This window comes from Balaenoptera borealis, assembly GCF_965194805.1.
Source record: "Balaenoptera borealis genome assembly, chromosome: 11".
In the NCBI taxonomy this organism is placed as follows: domain Eukaryota; kingdom Metazoa; phylum Chordata; class Mammalia; order Artiodactyla; family Balaenopteridae; genus Balaenoptera; species Balaenoptera borealis.
Genome location: NC_138868.1, coordinates 66,589,647 through 66,609,528, shown reverse-complemented (window position 1 = coordinate 66,609,528; position 19,882 = coordinate 66,589,647). Strand labels below are relative to the sequence as shown.

Below are 19,882 nucleotides of genomic sequence, written 5' to 3'. Positions count from 1 at the left end.
TAATTCTGGCTTGGGGGATGCTCTGCCCTTCTGTCACAGCAGGAAACAAATTATTGTCTTATCCACTGAGCATAAATGGAATCCGTCTGCCAGATGCATAAGGAATGAGTAGATTTGAAAAATAAATGAGAGTGGGGAGAATTAGTTTCACTGCAGTTTTTTTCATTGCAATGTTACAATATGTTATCCAATGGACTCTTGTAGATTTATAATCTCCTTCCCTTGAATCTCTTTCCTTACATCCTCCTTCCCTTTACTATCTTTCCCCTACTGGTGGGTAGAAAGGAAGTAATGAACACAATCCCAAAGTATTTCAGTATCTAGTATAAGGACTAACACAAGGAACTAACTCGGGATTTTTTTTTTTTAATAAATTGTTGCTGGTTTCATTGCTCTATGGTCATAAGTTCATTTGCTGAAAACAATGTTAAATCATGGTTTCCTTTGCCTCCCATATGAAAACAGCACTAGTCCAAGAGTTTGGACACAAAGGGTCTGAGGCCAGCTGCCACTAACCTAACGTAAGACTTCAGGGAAGTACTTTTCCCTCTCCTGGCCTTATTTTCCTCCACTGAGTTTATTGGACCGGATTATGAGGTCCCAATCTCCAATGAGTACAGAGCCAAAGAAATGATGTAAAACCCAGAAGTAGGTCAGCATTTGCCATGTGAGAATCTGAAGCCAGTATTGTGACATCTTCTGATCTTTCCAAGAGAGCCTAAAAAGCTAGATTTTTATGTGAAATTTCCATAAAATGGCACTTAGGCCAAACAAAACATAACTAAAGGCCAAATTCAGCCCAAGAGATTGCTTTCTGCAGCTTCTAGAACTAGATGCTTTCTAAAGTCCCTTGTATCTCAGACATTCTCTGATTCTGCATTAAGACAGTCTGATTTCCCTTTGTTTAACAGCTACTTCAAAGTTCCGGCTCCCCAGATGAATTAAAGAACATGTTTTGAGTGCTGTAAAATTAAATTGTAATCACATATTGAAGGATTTCAGTTTCTGCTTATCCCTTTGGAGCCTTCTGATTTGATTAAACAATAGTAAAATTAGGATTGAATGTTAAGTGTTCTAATGTTAAGGGAATCCAGTTTTGAGGAAAGAAACAAAGAGGGAACAGCCATCCTTCCCTGCTTCCATTTCCTCTCTCCAGGCTGCTGTGGGGCAGATCCAGCCTGAGAGCAGCTGGCAAGTTTGGCCTGGCACAAATCCTCATGCCTACAGTGGGCCTGGCCTTTAGTAGACCCTAAAAAATAATCCTTGAACAAAGTAAATAACTGCTAAGTGAAGTCTAGTTCTTTTGTGCATTAACATGCCAAATAATTAACATGCCCTCTCTTTCCTACCACTTAGTAGATGAGAAAAGAGGGCTGGATAAAATGAGCCATTTCAATATGTGCACTCAGGACTTTAAAACTTGCCTAATAAGGTGAAACTCCTTGGGCCCATCACAAACTTCTATCACTGAGCCAGTCTCTTGTAGGCTGAGTGTTTCTGAGGATAGGGATACCATGTTACTCATGTTGGTATTACCAGCATCCAGCAGAATGTCTGACATACAGTAAGGACTTAATAAATGTCTGTTTAATCAGTAACTTAATTAATCTCTGAATGAGTCAACAAATAAATTACCTAATGAGCCAGAATTTCTCTCTAGGGCCTAAGCAGCAAGAACAAAGGAACTGAATATAATTCTGAGTTCTATTAAGACAGCTAAAGAAAGGCTGTGTCAACCAAAGGAGAGTAGACAGATTGGAAATGTAGACAGAAGATCAGTAAAAGGTGGTGGGACTCTTACAGCACCCCCAAGTAATAAAAGACAGTCCCTTTACTCCAGGTGTCCTCTTATGATTCTAGATATTTCAAATGTAATGTTATCTTATAGAGAACATTGATCTTTAAAAAACGGGAAATCAGCCTGGTTTGCTTTAGGCGACAAGTTCATACCTGCCTTCTGTGGGCTGTGGTTCCATTGTCAGTGCAGTTTTCAAAGCCTTTGAGGATCTATCAGAGTTTACTGCACGTGTGCCCCCCACTGAGTGGTAAGTCTTGGACTTAGGCAGTGTTCTATCCTGTAGTTCACTTCTCAAAACTCTGGTGTGCTAAGTTGGGTCAAATCCATGGCTGCACAACTCACTGGGGAGCCCAGGAGTTCACATTCAATTTTGTGTGATCATTTTCTTGAGCTCCCCCCTCTCCATGGTCTCCCTGACACTTTTCAGCTCTTAGCCTCTCCCATCCCCTTCTTGGTCCTCTGGGCAAAAATCTAGGCTTTAGTTTCCACCTCTGCCTCACACATCCTATTCCCCAACTAGACTGCCATGGGAGCCAAGTGGGGGGAGGCTAGAGAGAGGAAAAAAGCAATCGGGAGTTTCCCCATACTTTTGGGACAGTTCCTTTGGTCACAGACAAGGGTTTCCACCCTGAATTATAGGCGCTTGCGCAGCCACCATCCATGGTCTTTGCCACACCATCTCTGCAGGGCTGCCCAGGGGCTTGCATAGGAAAACGAACAAATAAAGAACAAACATGGAATTTCCCCCACTCTCTCTGACTTGTAGGGTGCCCCTTTTCCAGTCTTCAGACCAGAAAGGAGAGCATCTCATAGAGCTCTTTCTGTCTGGTGCACAGTTCCAAGTTTTGGGCTGCCTTCGAGTCTAGGCCTGGAGACTCTGGAGGAGAAGATCCAAGAATCTCATGCATGGCTCAGTGGCGTTTTCAAGCCTGGTTTCCTTCCCCAGTCCACTTGTTACCACTTACTTTTCAGAATCCTCAGAAGGCTGCTCCAATCATTCCACGCGGGGTTTTCAGCTGCATTCCGTGGGAGAAACATGGCGGAGAGTGCTTACTCCATCTTGATTAGACCAGAATTTTTCGCATGAAGTTTGATTAGATGGTGAAAGCATAGAGGATGGCTTAATGGGATCGTATGGGCCACCTGGCAGATTCTGTTGTAAACTGGCATTGCTGTTTAGTTTTATTCAGTGCCATTCTACAAAGCAATGATTGCTCTAATACACTGACTTGACAGTCTGAAGACCAGACCTGATATTTGGTGACACCCTTTGAGACATCCTGTCACGCATCAGGCCTCATTCATATTCTTAATATATATTAATAGTGCCAATTATGTGTCAGATGCTGTGGAAGGCACAAGGGCTACCTCTGTGAATGGCACAGAATCTTTGTCCTCAGGGAGCCCACAGTATACCAGAAATCAGCCATGGGTCGCCATCAGTGCTACAAGAGGACAAAGCAGAACCTTAAGTCTAGATTAGGGACAGATGTGTAAACAGGAAATTTCTTTATAGGGTGCTTAGTATATGATAAACATCAGCACCAGTGCTATAGGAGAACAGAGCAAAACCTTAATTCTGAACTGGGAGAGGGTCATGAACAACTTCTGAGTGGAGGTGAGTCCTAGACACACACAATAAGTAGAAAATCTACAAGAAAGTATGTTCCAGATGTATGGTGGGAAATGCACAGATGCCCAGATACAGGAGAGAAGAGTTTATTACGTGGCGGCCAGAAGTTCCAAATAGCTGGTGCATAGAGTATGATGGATCAGAACAGAGAGGTAAATAGAGGGCAAGATAGGAAAAGGTCTTGAAGGTCAGGACAAAGTATTTAGGGTATAATTTGGTTATCAGTTGAATGGTTTTAATAGAAGACTAACAAAATCAGTATTGTGCTTAAGAAAGACCACTCACTGTATATCTACACTGGAAATACAAAGATTTGAGCAGGGCAAGATTGGAGGCAGTCGGATCTGTTAGGAGACTGTTGTAGTAACCCAAGCAAGAAATTGTAAGACATTCTGAAACCAGTAAAAATATATCCATACACGGAAACACTATACAGCCAGTAAAATGAGTCTAGCATCTCTACATATTTTGAAAGAGTGATCAGGAACTCAAAAAGAAGTCTGATATCCGCGACAGATCCAGTCAGTCAGCGGGTCACGTCAGTTCTATTTTCCAAGCATGTCCTGAATCTGAACACTTCTCACCGTCTAGACTGCTATCACCCTAATCTAAGCCACCAATATCTCTTGCCTGGTCAACTGCTTTGGACGCTGACTGATCTCCCCGTTCAACATGTCAGACAGCACTTCTGATTCCACACCCACACCAACCTATTTCTCACACTCAATGTCATTCTAGTCCATCTAGTTGCTTAAAAATGAAAACCTGAACTAATCCTTGATTCTTCTTTTTCCTTAACACCTCACATCCAATCCACTAACACATCCTATTCTCCCTGCTTTCTATATATAATTAGACTCCTATCCTGGACTAAGCCACCATCAGCTCTTAGTATCCTATTTCATTATTCCCTAGGTTTTCCCACTCTCATTCTATTTTCCATCCTCAATGTAAAATTTTTTAAATGAAAACATGATCTTTCTCTGATAAAAACACTCCAAAGCCCTATATCATACAGCCCTGTCTGGTTGTCTTACCTCGGATCCTGCTTCTCTTCCCCTTACTCACTGTTTCACCCTTTCTTTTATTCCTCAAAGAACACAGTACTTAATGTCTCTGCTTGGCAACATACTTCTTCCAGATCTTTATATTTTGAACCGAAAGAAACAAACCAGATCATTAGTAACAGAACCTGGGTCAGGGACCAAGTAACATAGATCAATTTATTTAATCAAATGCTTAATAAGTATAAACTCATTTAATCCTTGTATAAATCTATTAGTAAGTTACTATTATTAAAGCCATTTTTTCAGGCACAGAGAGGCTAACGACCTTGGCCAAAGTCACAGAGCTGGTAAGTAGCAGAGCTGTGACTCTAGCCTGCTGCGTTGTTCCAGAATCTTATCCTCTTTGCTCTGCTGCTGTAACACAAAGTAAGACAGCATCGTACAGCTTCACCCGCTTCAGATGTGTGATTTAGGGAGGGGGTGGAGATAGACAGAGATCTAAGTCTAAAGAGATAGGAGGCACAAGAATTCCCTAAGTAGCCAGTATCTCCCCCATAGCTACAAATACCGAGTCTATTGCATAAATTGCTTTCAAATGTGGGTACCAGACCCTGCATCCACAAAAAGACAAGCTTGTCAATTACTGACAGTCATCTTGATTTCCTTAGTTTCTTCATCTTTAGTGGAAATAGCTCCTAGCTCATTGAGTTTTATGATATTTAAGTGTTTTATAAAGTATTTATTTTGTTAGCACACATTTTAACAGAGCTCTCTTAGCTACCTGAAGGTCACAGCCCATCCATGAGCTGCTTCTTCTAATGGAGGAAAAAGACTGAAAAGTAGATGAAATGGTGTAAGCAGAATTCAAACTTGAATTTCACTGAATTGACCCCTGTTGCATCCTGAATGCTAAAACAGATTAAGATAACTTTCTTTAAAAACACATGCAAAAATACTGAATCACTATGCTGCACACCTGAAACTAACATAATATTGTAAATTAACTATACTTCATAAAAATAGATAGATAAATAGATAGATAGATAGATAGATAGCTAAAATCAGTGAAGGGGGGGAAAAACCACCTGCATGAAAATGACTTAAGGAGAAATCACAAAGGTTAAACTTCCATTACTATTCTTCTGGCAGATTTTTTTCTTTTTTTTTTTTTGAATTTGCAATCATTTGTAATGTCTGGGTGACAAGGTAAAATAGTCACCAGGAACTTCCTCAAGACCCTAATGCTGCCCAAAGAGGCCAATTGTTCCCAAATGCCCAAACAACACCAAAGGACTCGGCAGGCTGTGCACAAACGCGTGTGTCATTTGGTTTTCAAGCTCTTGCTCTCGGTCAGCTTCTGGGCCCAGGTCTTAAGCAGAGCTAGTGGGCACTATTTAAGGAAACAAAAAACACAGCACTTTCCAGGAAAGATCTAATCTTGTTACTGGTTTGTTTTCACTAACTTTATGTCTTAATCAGAGTATTTTTAAAACGTGATACAGTAATATTGTTCAGGGAGTGCATATTTCCAGTAAAAAGCAATATAGTAGCAAAAAGGACATTGATCTTGGTGTTAGAAATTCTTGTCTACTTCTGATTTTTATTATCTCTGTGACCTTGGAAAACATACTTGACCTGTCTACAACTCCACTTCTTTATCTCTACAGTGTGGATAGAGTATTGATGCACATAACTGATATATGCAGAAATTATTTTTTAAAGTGTCATACAAATGCAAATTTTCATACTTGCCCCCATCCAATTCAACAAGCAGTACAGTAAGCAGGCCCCGAGCACTGTGATTTGATTTACAAATGAATAAGGCTCAATTGGCCTTTGTGCCAATTGCTGTCCGTTGTCCACAAGGCATAAAGAAAAATCAGGAAGGGAGCCTGACAGATGACGGCCAGAGAGCTCTCCTGCGCGTCACATGAGGAGAGACCTTTGGCTTGCTTTCATTCTCCAAAGTCTTAACCACAAAACACAGTGGCTAAAGGTTATTATGATTTACATTTTGGTACAGTTACTATTTTATGAAGCATCTACCTTGTGCCAGGCTCTGTGCAAGGTATGGATGGCTTTTCTATAACATTTCATTCTCACATCCCCTTTGCAAGATAAAGGTCACCATTTAAAGGTGATTAAACTGGAATTTTAGAGAATTTAAGTAACTTGTCCAAGTCACAAAGCTAGGAAGACGTCAAGCAGGAATTTAAACCTAGATCTCTCTCTTCTGCTCATTAGAGGAAAAACAAAAGAATGAGAATCAAACTATCTACTATCTTTTAATAGCCACGAAAGCACCTACTGCTGGACCTTGATAGTTGGTCAGGAGGCCGAGTTGCAGTACCTGGCTTAGGCTCAAGGTCAAACCTCTAAGCATGGCCTCAGAGGCTACTGCTGCCCAGTGAGTTTTCTGGAAATAGAATCAGTCAGGTAGAGTAACTCTGCCTCCATTTAGGGAGTTTCATGGAAGAAGGTAGAGATGGACTGACTTGGGAACTGGATGTTTCAAATTCTCCTTCCCCTAAGTATGCCCACATTTCTATAATATAGTGTGTAGGGTACCTGGCAGAGGTACAGGCAGACCTATGAGATACTGCAAGTTCGGTTCCAGACCAACACAATAAAGCAAATACTGCAATAAAGCAAGTCACACAAACTTTCAGGTTTCCCAGTGCATATAAAAGTTATGCTTACACACAGTACTGTAGTCTATTAAGTGTACAATAGCATTGTGTCTTAAAAAAGGTGTACATACCGTAATTTAAGAATTCTGTATTGCTAAAACATGGTAACCATCATCTGATCTTTCAGTGAGTCACAGTAGTAGCAGCAAATAACACTGATCACAGATCACCATACCAAATATAATAATAATGAAAAAAGTGTGAAATTAGGATTACCTAATTAGGATTACCAAATGTGACACAGAGACGTGAAGTGAGCGAATGCTACTGGGAAACTGGTGTCTATAGACTTGCTCAACACAGGGTTGTGAAAGACTTTCAATGTGTGAAAAACACGATATTCACAAAGAGCAATAAAACAAGGTATGCTTGTATAGAGAAAGTGATAGAGAGTTTGGAAGAGAAAGCTTAATTTTGGTATCTGCAACCATGGTGGACTTCATGAAGGAAGTGCTCTTGGGGCCCTGAAACATGGATAGGATTAGTGTTAGTAGGGTTAGGGAGGAAAAGAAAACAGAAGGGATAGTCTAAGTTAGAGGGGACAGTTCTTTAATTCACTCAACAAATATTTATTGAGGACCTACTATGTGCCAGGCATTGTTCTAGGAACTGTTCTAGATGGTGGTAAGGAAAAAAATAATGTCGGGAAAGGAAATAGGGAGTGCACTGGGGGAGTAGAATGGAGATGAGATTTAGACAGGATATCAGAGAAATCTCACAGAGAGGATGATATTAGAGGAAAGACCTGAATTGGGGAGGGAACAGCCCTGCACATCTCTGAGGCAGATATTCCAGGTAGAAGGAACAGCAAGTACAAGGGCCCAGAGGCAGGAGCATGCCTGGAATGCTTGAGGATCAGGGAGGGGGTCGGTGTAGCTAGAGAGGAATTATTTATTTGTTTATTTATTTATTTAACAATCCATTTTTATTAAAATACAGCTGATATACAATATTATGTTAGTTTCAGGTGTACTACCTAGTGATTCAACATTTATGTACATCAGGAAATGATCACCACAATAAGTTTAGTAACGTCTATCCCTATACAAAGTTATTACAATATTATTGGCCATATCCCTTATGCTGTATATTATATCCTCGTGGCTTATTTATTTTATATAACTGGAGGTCTGTACCTCTTAATCCCCTCTACCTATTCTGCCCAATGCCCCCACCTCTACCCTTCCCTCTGGCAACCACCCATTTGTTCTCTGTATGTATTTTGTTTTTTGTTCATTTGTTTGTTTGTTTTTAGATTCTACATATAAGTGAGATCATATGGCATTTGTCTTTCTAACTTATTTCACTTAACACGATACCCTCTACATCCGTCCATGTTGTCGCAAATAGTAAGATTTCTTTTTTTTTTTATGATTCAGTAATATTCCACTGTCTATATATATATACCACATCTTCTTTATCCATTTATCTATTGATGGACATTTAGGCTACTTCCATGTCTTGGCTATTATAAATAATGCTGTAATGAACACTGGGGTGCATATATCTTTTCAAGTTAGTGTTTTTGTTTTCTTTGGGTAAGTACCCAGAAGTGAAATTGCTGAATGTATGATAGTTTTATTTTTACTTTTTTGAAGACCCTCCATACTGTTTTCCACAGTGACTGCACCAACTTACAAGCCCACCAACAATGCACAAGAGTTTCCTTTTCTCCACATCCTTGCCACCAGTTGTTATTTGATGCTAGCCATTCTGACAGGTGTGAGGTGGTATCTCATTGTGGTTTTGATTTGCATCTCCCTGATGATTAGTGATGTTGATTATTTTTTCGTGTGTCTGTTGGCACTCTATCTGTACTCTTTGGGAAAATGTCCGTTGAGGTCCTCCACTGACTTTTAAATTTGACTGTTTATTTTCTTGATGTTAAGTTGTATCAGTTCTTTATATATTTTGGATAGTAACCACTCATCAGATATATTGCTTGAAAATATCTTCTCCCATTCATTTTTTCATTTTGTTACTGTTTTCCTTTTCTGTGCAAAAGCTTTTTAGTTTGATGTAGTCCCATTTACTTATTTTTGCTTTTGTTTCCCTTGCCTGAGGTGACAGATCCAAAAAACATTTCTAAGACTGATGTCAAAGAGCATACTGCCTGTTTTCTTCTAGGGGTTTTATATTTTCAGTTCTTACATTTAAGTCTTTAATCCATTTTGAGTTTATGTTTGCATATTGTGTATGAAAGTGATCCAGTTTCAATTTTTTGCAAGTAGCTGCCCAGTTTTCTCAACACCATTTATTGAAGAGAGTATCTTTCCCCATTGTATATCCCTGCCTCCTTTGTCATAGATTGCCCATGTAAGTGTAGGTTTATTTCTGAGCTCTCTATTCTGTTTCATTGATCCATGTGTCTGTTTTTGTGCCAGTAGCATACTGTTTTGATTACTGTAGCTTTGTATGATCATTTGAAATCAGAGACTGTGATACCTCCAGCTTTGTTCTTCTTTCTCAAGATTTCCTTAGCTATTCAGGATCTTTTGTGGTACCATACAAATTTTAGGATTATTTTTTCTAGTTGTGTGAAAAATACCATTGGTATTTTGATAGAGATTACATTGAATTTGTAGATTTCCTTCAGTAGTATGGTCATTTTAATAATATTAATTCTTCCAGTCCCTGAGGAGGGTATATCTTTCCTTTTGTTTGTGTCATCTTCAGTTTCTTTAATCAATGTCTTATAGTTTTCTGAGTACAAATCTTTTACCACTTTGGTTAGATTTCTTCCTAGTATTTTATTCTTTTTGATGTGATTTTAAATGGGATTGTTTTCTTAATTTGTATTTCTGATAATTTGTTGTTAATATATAAAAATGCAACAGATTTCTGAATACTAATTTTGTATCCTACAACTTTAATGAATTCATTTAATACTTCTAATAGATTTTTTTTTGGTGGAGTCTTTGGGGTTTTCTATGTATAGTATCATGTCATCTGCAAACAGTGAAAGTTTTACTTTTCCCCTTCCAGTTTGGATTCCTTTTATTTCTTTTTCTTATCTGATTGCTGTGGCTAGGATTTGCAATGTGATATTGAATAAAAGTGGCAAGAGTGGGCATCCTTGTCCTTTTCCTGATCTTAGAAGAAATGCTTTCAGCTTTTCACTGTTGAGTATGATGTTGGCTATGGGTTTGTCATATGTGGCCTTTATTATGTTGAGGTACATTCCCTCTACACCACTTTGTGGAGGGTTTAATGGACGTTGCCTTTTGTCAAAAGCTTTTCTGCATCTATGGAGACAATCATATGACTTTTATTCTTCAACTTGTTAATGTGGTGTAGCACATTGATTGCTTTGTGAATACTGAACCATCCTTGCATCCGTAGGATAAACCCCACTGGATCATGGTGTATGATCCCTTTAATGTACTATTGAATTCAACTTGCTAATGTTTTGTTGAGGATTTTTGCATCTATGTTCATGAGTGATATTGGTCTGCAATTTTTTTTGTGTGGTGTCTTTATTTTTGGTATCAGGGTGATGCTGGCCTTGTAGAATGAGTTCAGAAGTGTTCCTTCTTCTTAAATTTTTTGGAATACTCTGAGAAGGATAGGTGTTAACTCTCCTTTAAATGTTTTGTAGAATTCACCTATGAAGTCATCTGATCCTGGACTTTTGTTTGTTGGGAGGTTTTTGGGTTTTTTTAAATGACTGACTTAATTTCATTACTAGTAATTGATCTGTTCATATTTTCTACTTAGTCCTGATTTGGTCTCGGGAGACTGTATGTTTCTAGGAATTTATCCATTTCTTCTAGTTTGTCCATTTTATTACCATATAATTGTTCATAGTAATCTCTTATGATCCTTTGTATTTCTGTGGTGTCAGTTGTAACTTCTACTCATTCATATTTTATTTATTTGGGCCATTTCTCTTTTTTTCTTGATGAGTCTGGCTAAAGGTTTACCAATTTTGTTTATTTTTTTCAAAAACCAGCTCTTAGTTTCATTGATCTTTCTCATTGTTTTTCTAGTCTCTATTTAATTTATTTTCATTCTGATCTTCAATATCTTCTACTAATTTTCACTTGTTTTTATTTTCTAGTTCCTTTAGGTGTGAGGTTGGTTGTTTATTTGATATTTTTCCTGTTTCCTGTGGTAGGCCTGTATCACTATAAACTTTCTTCTTAGAACTGCTTTCGCTGTGTTTCTTAGATTTTGGATCATTGTGTTTCCATTTTCACTTATTTCCAGGTTTTTTTTTGACTTCTTCAGTGACCCATTGGTTGTTTAGTATCATAATCTTTAGTCTCCAAGTGTTTGTATTTTTTGTAGTTTTTTTCTTGTAGTCAATTTCTAGTCTCATACTGATATAGTCAGAATTTTATTTATTTATTTAATAAATACTAAATTTATTATGGCTTGTTTTATGGCCTAGCCTGTGTTCTATCCTGGAGAATGTTCTATGTGCACTTGAAAAGAATGCATATTCTGTTGCTTTTGGGTGGAATATGCCATATATATCTATCTATTAAATCCATCTGGTCTAATATGTCATCTAAGGCCAATAATTCCTTATGGATTTTCTGTCTGGATGATCTGTCCATTGATTTAAGTGTTAAAGCCCTCTTCTACTATTTATTGTATTACTGTCAATTTCTCCTTTTATGTTTGCTAGTATTTGCTTCATATATTTAGGTCCTCCTATTTTGTGTGCATATATATTTACAATTGTTATATCTTCCTCTTTGATTGATCCCTTTATCATTAGGTAATGTCCTTCTTTGTCTCTTGTTACAGACTTTGTTTTAAAGTCTATTTTGTCTGATATAAGTATTGCTACCCCAGCTTTCTTTTTGTTTTCATTTGCATGGAATATTTTTTTCCATCCCCTCACTTTCACTCCATGTGTGTCTTTAGATCTCAAGTGAGTCTCTTATAGGCAGTATATAGATAGGTCTTGTATTTCTATCCATTCAGTCACTCTATGTCTTTTGACTGGAGCATTTAGTCCATTTACATTTAAAGTAATTGATAGGTATTCACTTATGGCCTTTTTGTTCTTTGTTTTGGAGTTGTTTTATAGCTCTTTTTTGTTCCTTTTTACTTTTTTTCTCTCTTGTCTTATAATTTGATGACTGTTGTTAGCGTTATGTTTGGATTACTTTCTCTTTTTCGGTTTGTATCTATTATAGGTTTTTGGTTTGTGGTTACCATGAGGTTCATATATAACAACGTATACTTATAGATGACTATTTTAAGTTGATGATCTCATAAGTTTGAATGCATTCTAACAACCTTATGCTTTTACCACCACTACCCCTCCACCATTTTATGTTTCTGATGTCACATTTTACATCTTTTAATTTTGTGTATCCCTTAACTACATGGCAGGGAATTTGGGTTTTACTTTCAGTAAAAACGGAGCCACTAGAAAGTTTGATCAGAGGAGTATCATAATCTAACTCTTATTTTAAGAGAATTTTTATGGCTATTGAATTAAAAATTGGCTGGAGTAGGTGGAGAATAGTTTAAGGCAGAAAGAAAGAGTCCAGTTAAAAGACTATCGCTGTAATCCAGACAGAAGATGATATATCTTAAACCTGGTAGAAGTAGATTTGTGTGAAACAGTTTAATTCTGGATATTCTGAAGACAGACCAAATAAGAGTTAACAAGGAATGAAGGAAAGAAAAAAGTCAAAAGTGACTCCCAAGTATTTGACTTAACACCCGGAAGAATGGAGTTTCTAGTGGTATGAGGTGAAATGTGGAAGTTTGAATACAGTCTGTGTAGAAAAGGAAATTGTAAGATTTGGTTGGAAAGTGGCCTAGGGCCAGTGTCTAGTCCTGAGACGGAAACAAGATTTCCCATCTTATACTTATGCCGGTTTCCCTAGGAGCCTCTGTGCCTCTACAGTTTGAAAGTCATAAAAATCATGTCATCTTTGGAGAGTTCCTATTTATCTCTCTTTAAAAAACTTCTCCCCAAATGGCATGCTCTGTCCTTAGCTCAGCTGTTACCTTTACCTTATACCCATGCTCTTCCTGTATGTTTCAGTCCTCTCCATTCCTCAATCACCAGGCCTGGTAGTAGATTCCACCTCCTAAACACTCCTGTCCATAATCTTGGCCTCTACCCTCAGCAAAGCCATTTTCACCTATCACAGGGATTGTTGTATTACCACTTGACGGGTCTTCATAATTCTACTCCTATAGCCCTTTAAATCTTTCTCTAATGTACCCAGATTGATCTTTCTAAAACAGAAATCTGATCGTGCTCCTTCCTATTTTAAGCACTACAAAGGATCCCAGTGCTTATGATAAAGTATAGTGATCTTAATCTGGCCAAAGCAATCCTGCCTTCCTCTACTACTTCAGTTCTCCCCATTCTCCTGCCTCCTACCCCATGTTCCAAACATTCCAACCTTCTTAAAGTTTCCCAAACATAGTGTGCTCTACCTCATCTATGAACCTTCAAACATGCTTTCCTCCACTCTTCATCCAGCTGATACTCAGCCAGAATGCTCAGCTTCAGTGAGTTTCTTGGTCTAGTGCCCCTCCCTATTCAGTCCTGCCCTAGCACTTAGCCTGCTTAGATGCTCTTCTGTCCTCTAGACTCTAAGTAAACAAGAGAAATAATCATGTCTATCTTATTCTACATTATGTCCCACACTTCCAGCAAGTTCTGAGCAGTCAGAACTAACAGGCACTCATTCCATATTTGTTTAATCAGTAACTCATACCAAATGTTCATTCTTTAATGAAACATTCCCAAGAGCCCTTCATTGGAAGAGAAGGCTTCCTCTTTGGGCCTCCACTGAAAGGGATCACTCCCTCTTTGGGTCTCTATAGATTTTAACTCCACATCTATTACAGATTTATCACCTTCTACCTTTAATGTAGTTACGTAACTTCTATTACTGAACCTGTTTCCTCTTAAGTGCAGAATCCATGTCCAGTTCATCTTTGTATTTTCCCTAGATCATCATACACAGAGCTTTATGTATACTCAGACTCCAATCAATTTTATTTAATTAATGAATGAATTAATAGGGCTTAAATATTATACTTCAGAATTTCCAAATAAGTCAGTTTATAGGGCACATATGCTTTGAGGTAGGAAATGATGGGTGATAAATCCCAATAGGTAAGTTGAGGCAAGATGGGAGGGGATCTACTTTGCTCAACTAAGACTTAATAATTTGGAAACTGGAGTTTTTTTTTTTTTTTTGGGAACTGGAGATTTTCGGAGGATAAACCAAGGAGGTATATTATCACAGCTGAATACTTGGGAGATTAATCTGTCCTTAAGATAAATCTTGTGGTACAGAAATGGAGTGCTATCCTGCATTTATCCCTAGAGTGTGGTAATAGAGGAAGTGAATCTTGGTACTGGTGAGGATTCAGCTCTGTCTTTTAGGTCTTGGGGAAAAAAATTGGGTATAGAAGACAATTATTAGGCATACTATTTTGGCACCTGCTCTTACTATTTCCTCTGGTTTTAACTCTTGATAAATTGTTCCAGTGCACTCTCAAATTATTCAGAATCCATAGAGATAGCTATAGTAGAAATAAATCTCAAAGTTAATCCCTAATTTGTTTTCCAACAGGTTCTCTGACTCTGAGAACACATCATGTTCAAGACTCCAAAATGGGATTTGTGATCAATGCGATCTATTCCATGGCCTATGGGCTCCACAACATGCAGATGTCCCTCTGTCCAGGATATGCGGGCCTCTGTGATGCCATGAAGCCAATTGATGGACGGAAACTTTTGGACTCCCTGATGAAAACCAATTTTACTGGGGTTTCTGGAGACATGATCCTATTTGATGAGAATGGAGACTCTCCAGGAAGGTACTGTTACAATTCACCTCCAGACAATAGAGCCTGATCAAGCTATCTCTTGATCCTCAGGAGCCTGTTTCTCTCCTTTGTGGTTATCTAGGCTTCCTGGCCATGTCTGGCTAGTTCTGACATCACAAAGTGAGTAAAGACAGAGAGGGGAAGCCCCATTTCCTGTGGCCAGGAAAAAATATTAATGCTCATGTCTAAAACGTGCTCTTGGAATCATCACCACATTTCAGAGACCCAAACTTAGAGGCAGGAGCCTCACTTTATCATAGATAATTAAAAGCCGGCTCTATGGTTTCCCTGTACATGTTTGCCATGTTATTCCATGTAGTCTGATCTCTTCTTAGGCCACAGAACTATTCTGAAACAGGAACAATTCCATTTCTGGTAATCCAGAAATAGGGCTGCATTGTTATTATATTGTTTGCTGTACTTACAGTAAGTTACAAGTCATTTTATTTTAGTATCCTCCAGCTGGAACACTTTCTCCCTTCTTGAGGACTAAAGTGCCTTTCTCTCTGAAATTTTACCTTTCATTATTTATAGAGAGGAACCTGAGAAATATGAACTTACTCATAATTATAGGTCAGCCTCCAGGGAAGTCATTAAGTACCTAGAACTTACCAGTATTCACATCTATCTCAGACTCTAAACTCGTTTTTTTTGTTGCCTTCTTTGTGTGTCTATTTATCGGCACGTGTTTCCTATCACAGTCCTTTTGAATAATAAGAGCTAATGTTTATCTGACACTGCTTATGTGATAGTCCCTATTCCAGCTAGTCTAAAAGACTTAACTCATTTCATCCTCACAACAAATCCTTGGGGCAGGCGCTGCCCTGGTCCCCATTTGATGGCCAAGGAGACAGATGCTTTGGAGAGGAAGGATCTTGACTGAGGAAGTCACTGCATCTTTGGCAATAGCTGTGATGTGTTCAACACCAAAGTCCAGACTCTAAATTCTTAAGTGACTTTTCACATGAGACTTTTAATCCATGAGGGATAATGTCATTGAAATGATATTCTGACTTGTAGCAGGGCTGGGTCTTTAATCTGCCCTGCATTAGGACAATCAGGGTCCTTTGGTCGCCTGCTGTAAAATCCCTGGTATTTTTCCAGCAACAGCTTTTGCTTGACAGGTGTGCTTGGAGAGGGTGTGTTTACACTCTTTTTGCAGCTGATCCTGCCAAGAGAAGGTCCCATGAGTCCCTCCATGACTCACATGCCATGTGCCCACACATTGTACCAGCCACCTTGGTCTAGCTTGTTTCCATATTCCTGATGTGAACTGGAGTTTGTCCCTGATGCAGCTGTTACTGTCTCACGAGCCAAACTTTTTAAGTGACAGCAGTTCCAAGTCATGCAGCCAAGAGGAAAGCTGGATATTTTCTCTGTTTTAGAGAGTGGAAGAGTATTGCTCCAAGCAAGCTGTTTGTCAAGATAAGATTTTTCAAATACTGTTTTCTACTTTTTGGCTATTCAGTACATTCATGGGAGTGGGGGCAGGAATACAAGCATTTTCCCAGGGCCATAGGGAACTTCATATTTGTTGTAAGGCTTCTTAGGGCAGGTCAATGAATGAGCTCAGTCTTTAGGCTCAGGTCAAAGCCTAGGCTCTGATATCTTCACATGGATTTATTATTCCTGTGTGCACCCCTAGATCACTGACATCACCTTGGGATTTGTTCATAGACTTTGTTGACTGAAGTTCCATCGGTTCAAACAGTTTTCATGTCATATACCCAAGCCAGTTCCACAAACCAGACAGTGAAGAAATGGCTCAGATGGCTCAGCTCTATTCCAGTGGGAAACCTTAATAGATCAGAACATCACTACCTCATTCACAATCCTCCAAATATGCTGGAATGGGGTACATTTAGGACATTGGTTCTTAACCATTGGGGGAACATGAATCTCTTTAAGTTAAATGAAATTTATAGATATTCCCTCAAGGACAATATCCATAAAGTTCTGCAAACAATTTCATAGTTGTTTAGAGACTTTTCATGTATAACTAAGGTTGGGTATTACATTAACCCACTAATAAATGATCAGAATCTGCCTCTGAGGGCATAAGCCAAACTCAGGAAAAGGTGTTTTGCAACTTTTCTGTTTTTCCAATTAATCCAGTTATAGTTATAAAATAATTATAACTAATATTTACCATGTGTGTTCTGAGCCAAGTACTTAGCTAAATCCTCTATATTTTAATCCTATGAGGTAAGTAATATTATCATGTTCTTTTCTAGCCGAAGGCTCACAACTGAGGATTACAAAGATTAAATAACTTGCCCAAAGACAGTCTAATACATGAAAGAGTCAAGATTCTAACTCAATCTTGTGGGCTTCAATTCCTGACCCTGTACAACAGCCTGCCAATTACAGTATCAGAATCAAAACACCACTATTCTCCTAGAAATGTATTTGTAGGCACTATGTTGTTATTTCTCTGGAGTAGAAGTTGCAGCTCAGCTGGATCAAAGACATTCCAACCTGGGCAATGAACTAGAGGAGACTAGGGTGATTAGGAGTTCCCCTAAAATGCCAGAGTCACAAGAGGAAGATCCTAAACAGAGGAAGCTGGGAGAGGTGACAACTCATTCTGGCACACATACCTATGGATAGTTAGAGTCTAATTTAATCATTGTTTTTAAGCCTCACATAATCAGACTACTATCAGTACACACATCTTTAATGAAACCCTTGGGTCAATTGTGTTACAGAATTCTGAATTATTATTATTATTATTATTTTTTTTTACTGTAATGAGCTTTTTGTTTTTTAACATCTTTATTGGAGTATAATTGCTTTACAATGGTGTGTTAGTTTCTGCTTTATAACAAAGTGAATCAGCTATATACATACATATATATCGATATCCCCTCCCTCTTGCATCTCCCTCCCACCCTCCCTATCCCACCCCTCTAGTCACAAAGCACCAAGCTGATCGCCCTGTGCTATGTGGCTGCTTCCCACTAGCTATTTTACATTTGGTAGTGTATATATGTCCATGCCACTCTCTCACTTCGTCCCAGCTTACGCTTCCCATTCCCCGTGTCCTCAAGTCCATTCTCTACATCTGCATCTTTATTCCTGTCCTGCCCCTAGGTTCTTCAGAACCATTTTTTTTTTTTTTAGATTCCATACATATAGTGTTGGCATACGGTATTTGTTTTTCTCTTTCTGACTTTCTTCACTCTGTATGACAGACTCTAGGTCCATCCACCTCACTACAAATAACTCAATTTCATTTCTTTTTATGGCTGAGTAATATTCCATTGTATGTATGTGCCACATCTTCTTTATCCATTCATCTGTCGATGGACACTTAGGTGGCTTCTGTGTCCTGGCTATTGTAAATAGAGCTGCAATTCTGAATTTCTGATTTTACAAAAGTCATATAATGCCTCCTGCATACCGTGGAGCACACTTCTTAAACAACTCATTAATATTTCTACAGTAAAACATATGAATATTCATAGGAAGTATGATTAAATAGAGTATAAATAGTCTCATGACAGTGTGGGTCAAGTTCTGTCACTAGATAAGTTGAGAATGGGTCATGTTTTGCTGCCAAGTGAGTTATGAAAAAACTTATGGTTTTCAGAGCTCTGAGGATTTCAGGAATTATAGATAAGAAATATGGACCTTTACTGTTTGCCATCAAGGGGACAGACCACAGGTTGGCAAGCTATGGTCTACAGGCCAAATCAGGTCTGCTATCTGTTTTGGTAAATAAGGTTTTACTGGAACACAGTCTCTCTCATTTATTTAGAGACTATCTGTAGCTATTTCATGCTACACTAACAGTGTTGAGTAGTTTCAACAGAGGCCTAAAATATTTACTGTCTGTCCATTTATAGCAAAAGTTTTCTGACCCCCGATAGATATACAGAGAGTCCACTGACGACTAAGGCTTAACAAGCCTAGCTGTTGCCTAGGACTGACCATAAATGGGCAGAGGAAACATGGAGAGTCAACATCAGCCTAAGTACAACTGACTATTTAAGGCAAAAATGTTAACATTATATTGTGGGGTTTATAAGTACGGGGATGTAAAACATTTGACAATGTGGCATAAAGGAATGGGGTATAAAATTATACAGGGGCAAGTTTCTTATATTTTACATTAAGTGACACAACATTAAGTAGAATAAGTTAAGAATGCCTATTAAATCCCTTGGGCAGTTAAAATTTTAATACAAGAGAAATAACTAAAAAGCCAAGAGAAGAATACTTTAAAAAAAAATTGGTTAATACAAAATAAGGCAGGAAAAGAGGAAAAGATGGACAAAAACAGATATGACAAGTAGAAAATAAGGCTGGAACACTAGAAATTCGCAGATGCTGACCTGGTTTGCACACAGATTCTTAATATGTGACTCTGTCCACAGAAGGACTTAAAAAAGCACCTTAGCCTCAGAACTGTAGACTGAGAGGACCTTAAGGGTCATATAAATCTAGTACTCTCCACAGTCCCTTCCTCCAAATGATGTTTCAGTTCCCCTGACAACAACCTTGCTTCAGCCCCTTGGGTAAAGAGAACCTCACATCTTATGAGGAAGCCTGCTCTAATTTTCAGAGTTATAACCACTTAGAAAGTTCTTTATTTCTGTTCAACTGAACCCTGCCTTCCTCTAGTTTCTATTCTGTGCTTTTTTTTTTTTTTTAAACATCTTTACTGGAGTATAATTGCTTTACAATGGTGTGTTAGTTTCTGCTTTATAACAAAGTGAATCAGCTATACATATACATATATCCCCATATCTCCTCCCTCTTGAGTCTCCCTCCCACCCTCCTATCCCACCCCTCTAGGTGGTCACCTAAATAGACATTTCTCCAAAGAAGATATATAGATAGCCAACAAACACATGAAAGAATGCTCAACATCACTAATCATTATTTTGTGCTTTTAACTGAACTTTTTTCTCTTTGGTTGCAATACATT

The 19,882-nt window shown here is 38.4% G+C and overlaps 1 protein-coding gene and 1 long non-coding RNA gene across 7 annotated transcripts in view; one reads left to right on the top strand and one right to left on the bottom strand.

Annotated features, from left to right (window-relative positions):
• LOC309605137 overlaps window positions 1–19,882 on the bottom strand; it is a 394,782-nt gene that overhangs the window by 115,790 nt on the left and 259,110 nt on the right. The gene's annotated exons all lie outside the window — the stretch shown is intronic.
• GRM5 (glutamate metabotropic receptor 5) overlaps window positions 1–19,882 on the top strand; it is a 547,875-nt gene that overhangs the window by 437,834 nt on the left and 90,159 nt on the right. For all 5 annotated transcript variants that reach the window (XM_082340447.1, XM_082340448.1, XM_082340449.1 and 2 more), the window contains one exon: window positions 14,694–14,940. In XM_082340447.1, coding sequence (XP_082196573.1) covers window positions 14,694–14,940 — 247 coding nt within the window. The remainder of the gene's footprint in view (window positions 1–14,693; window positions 14,941–19,882) is intronic.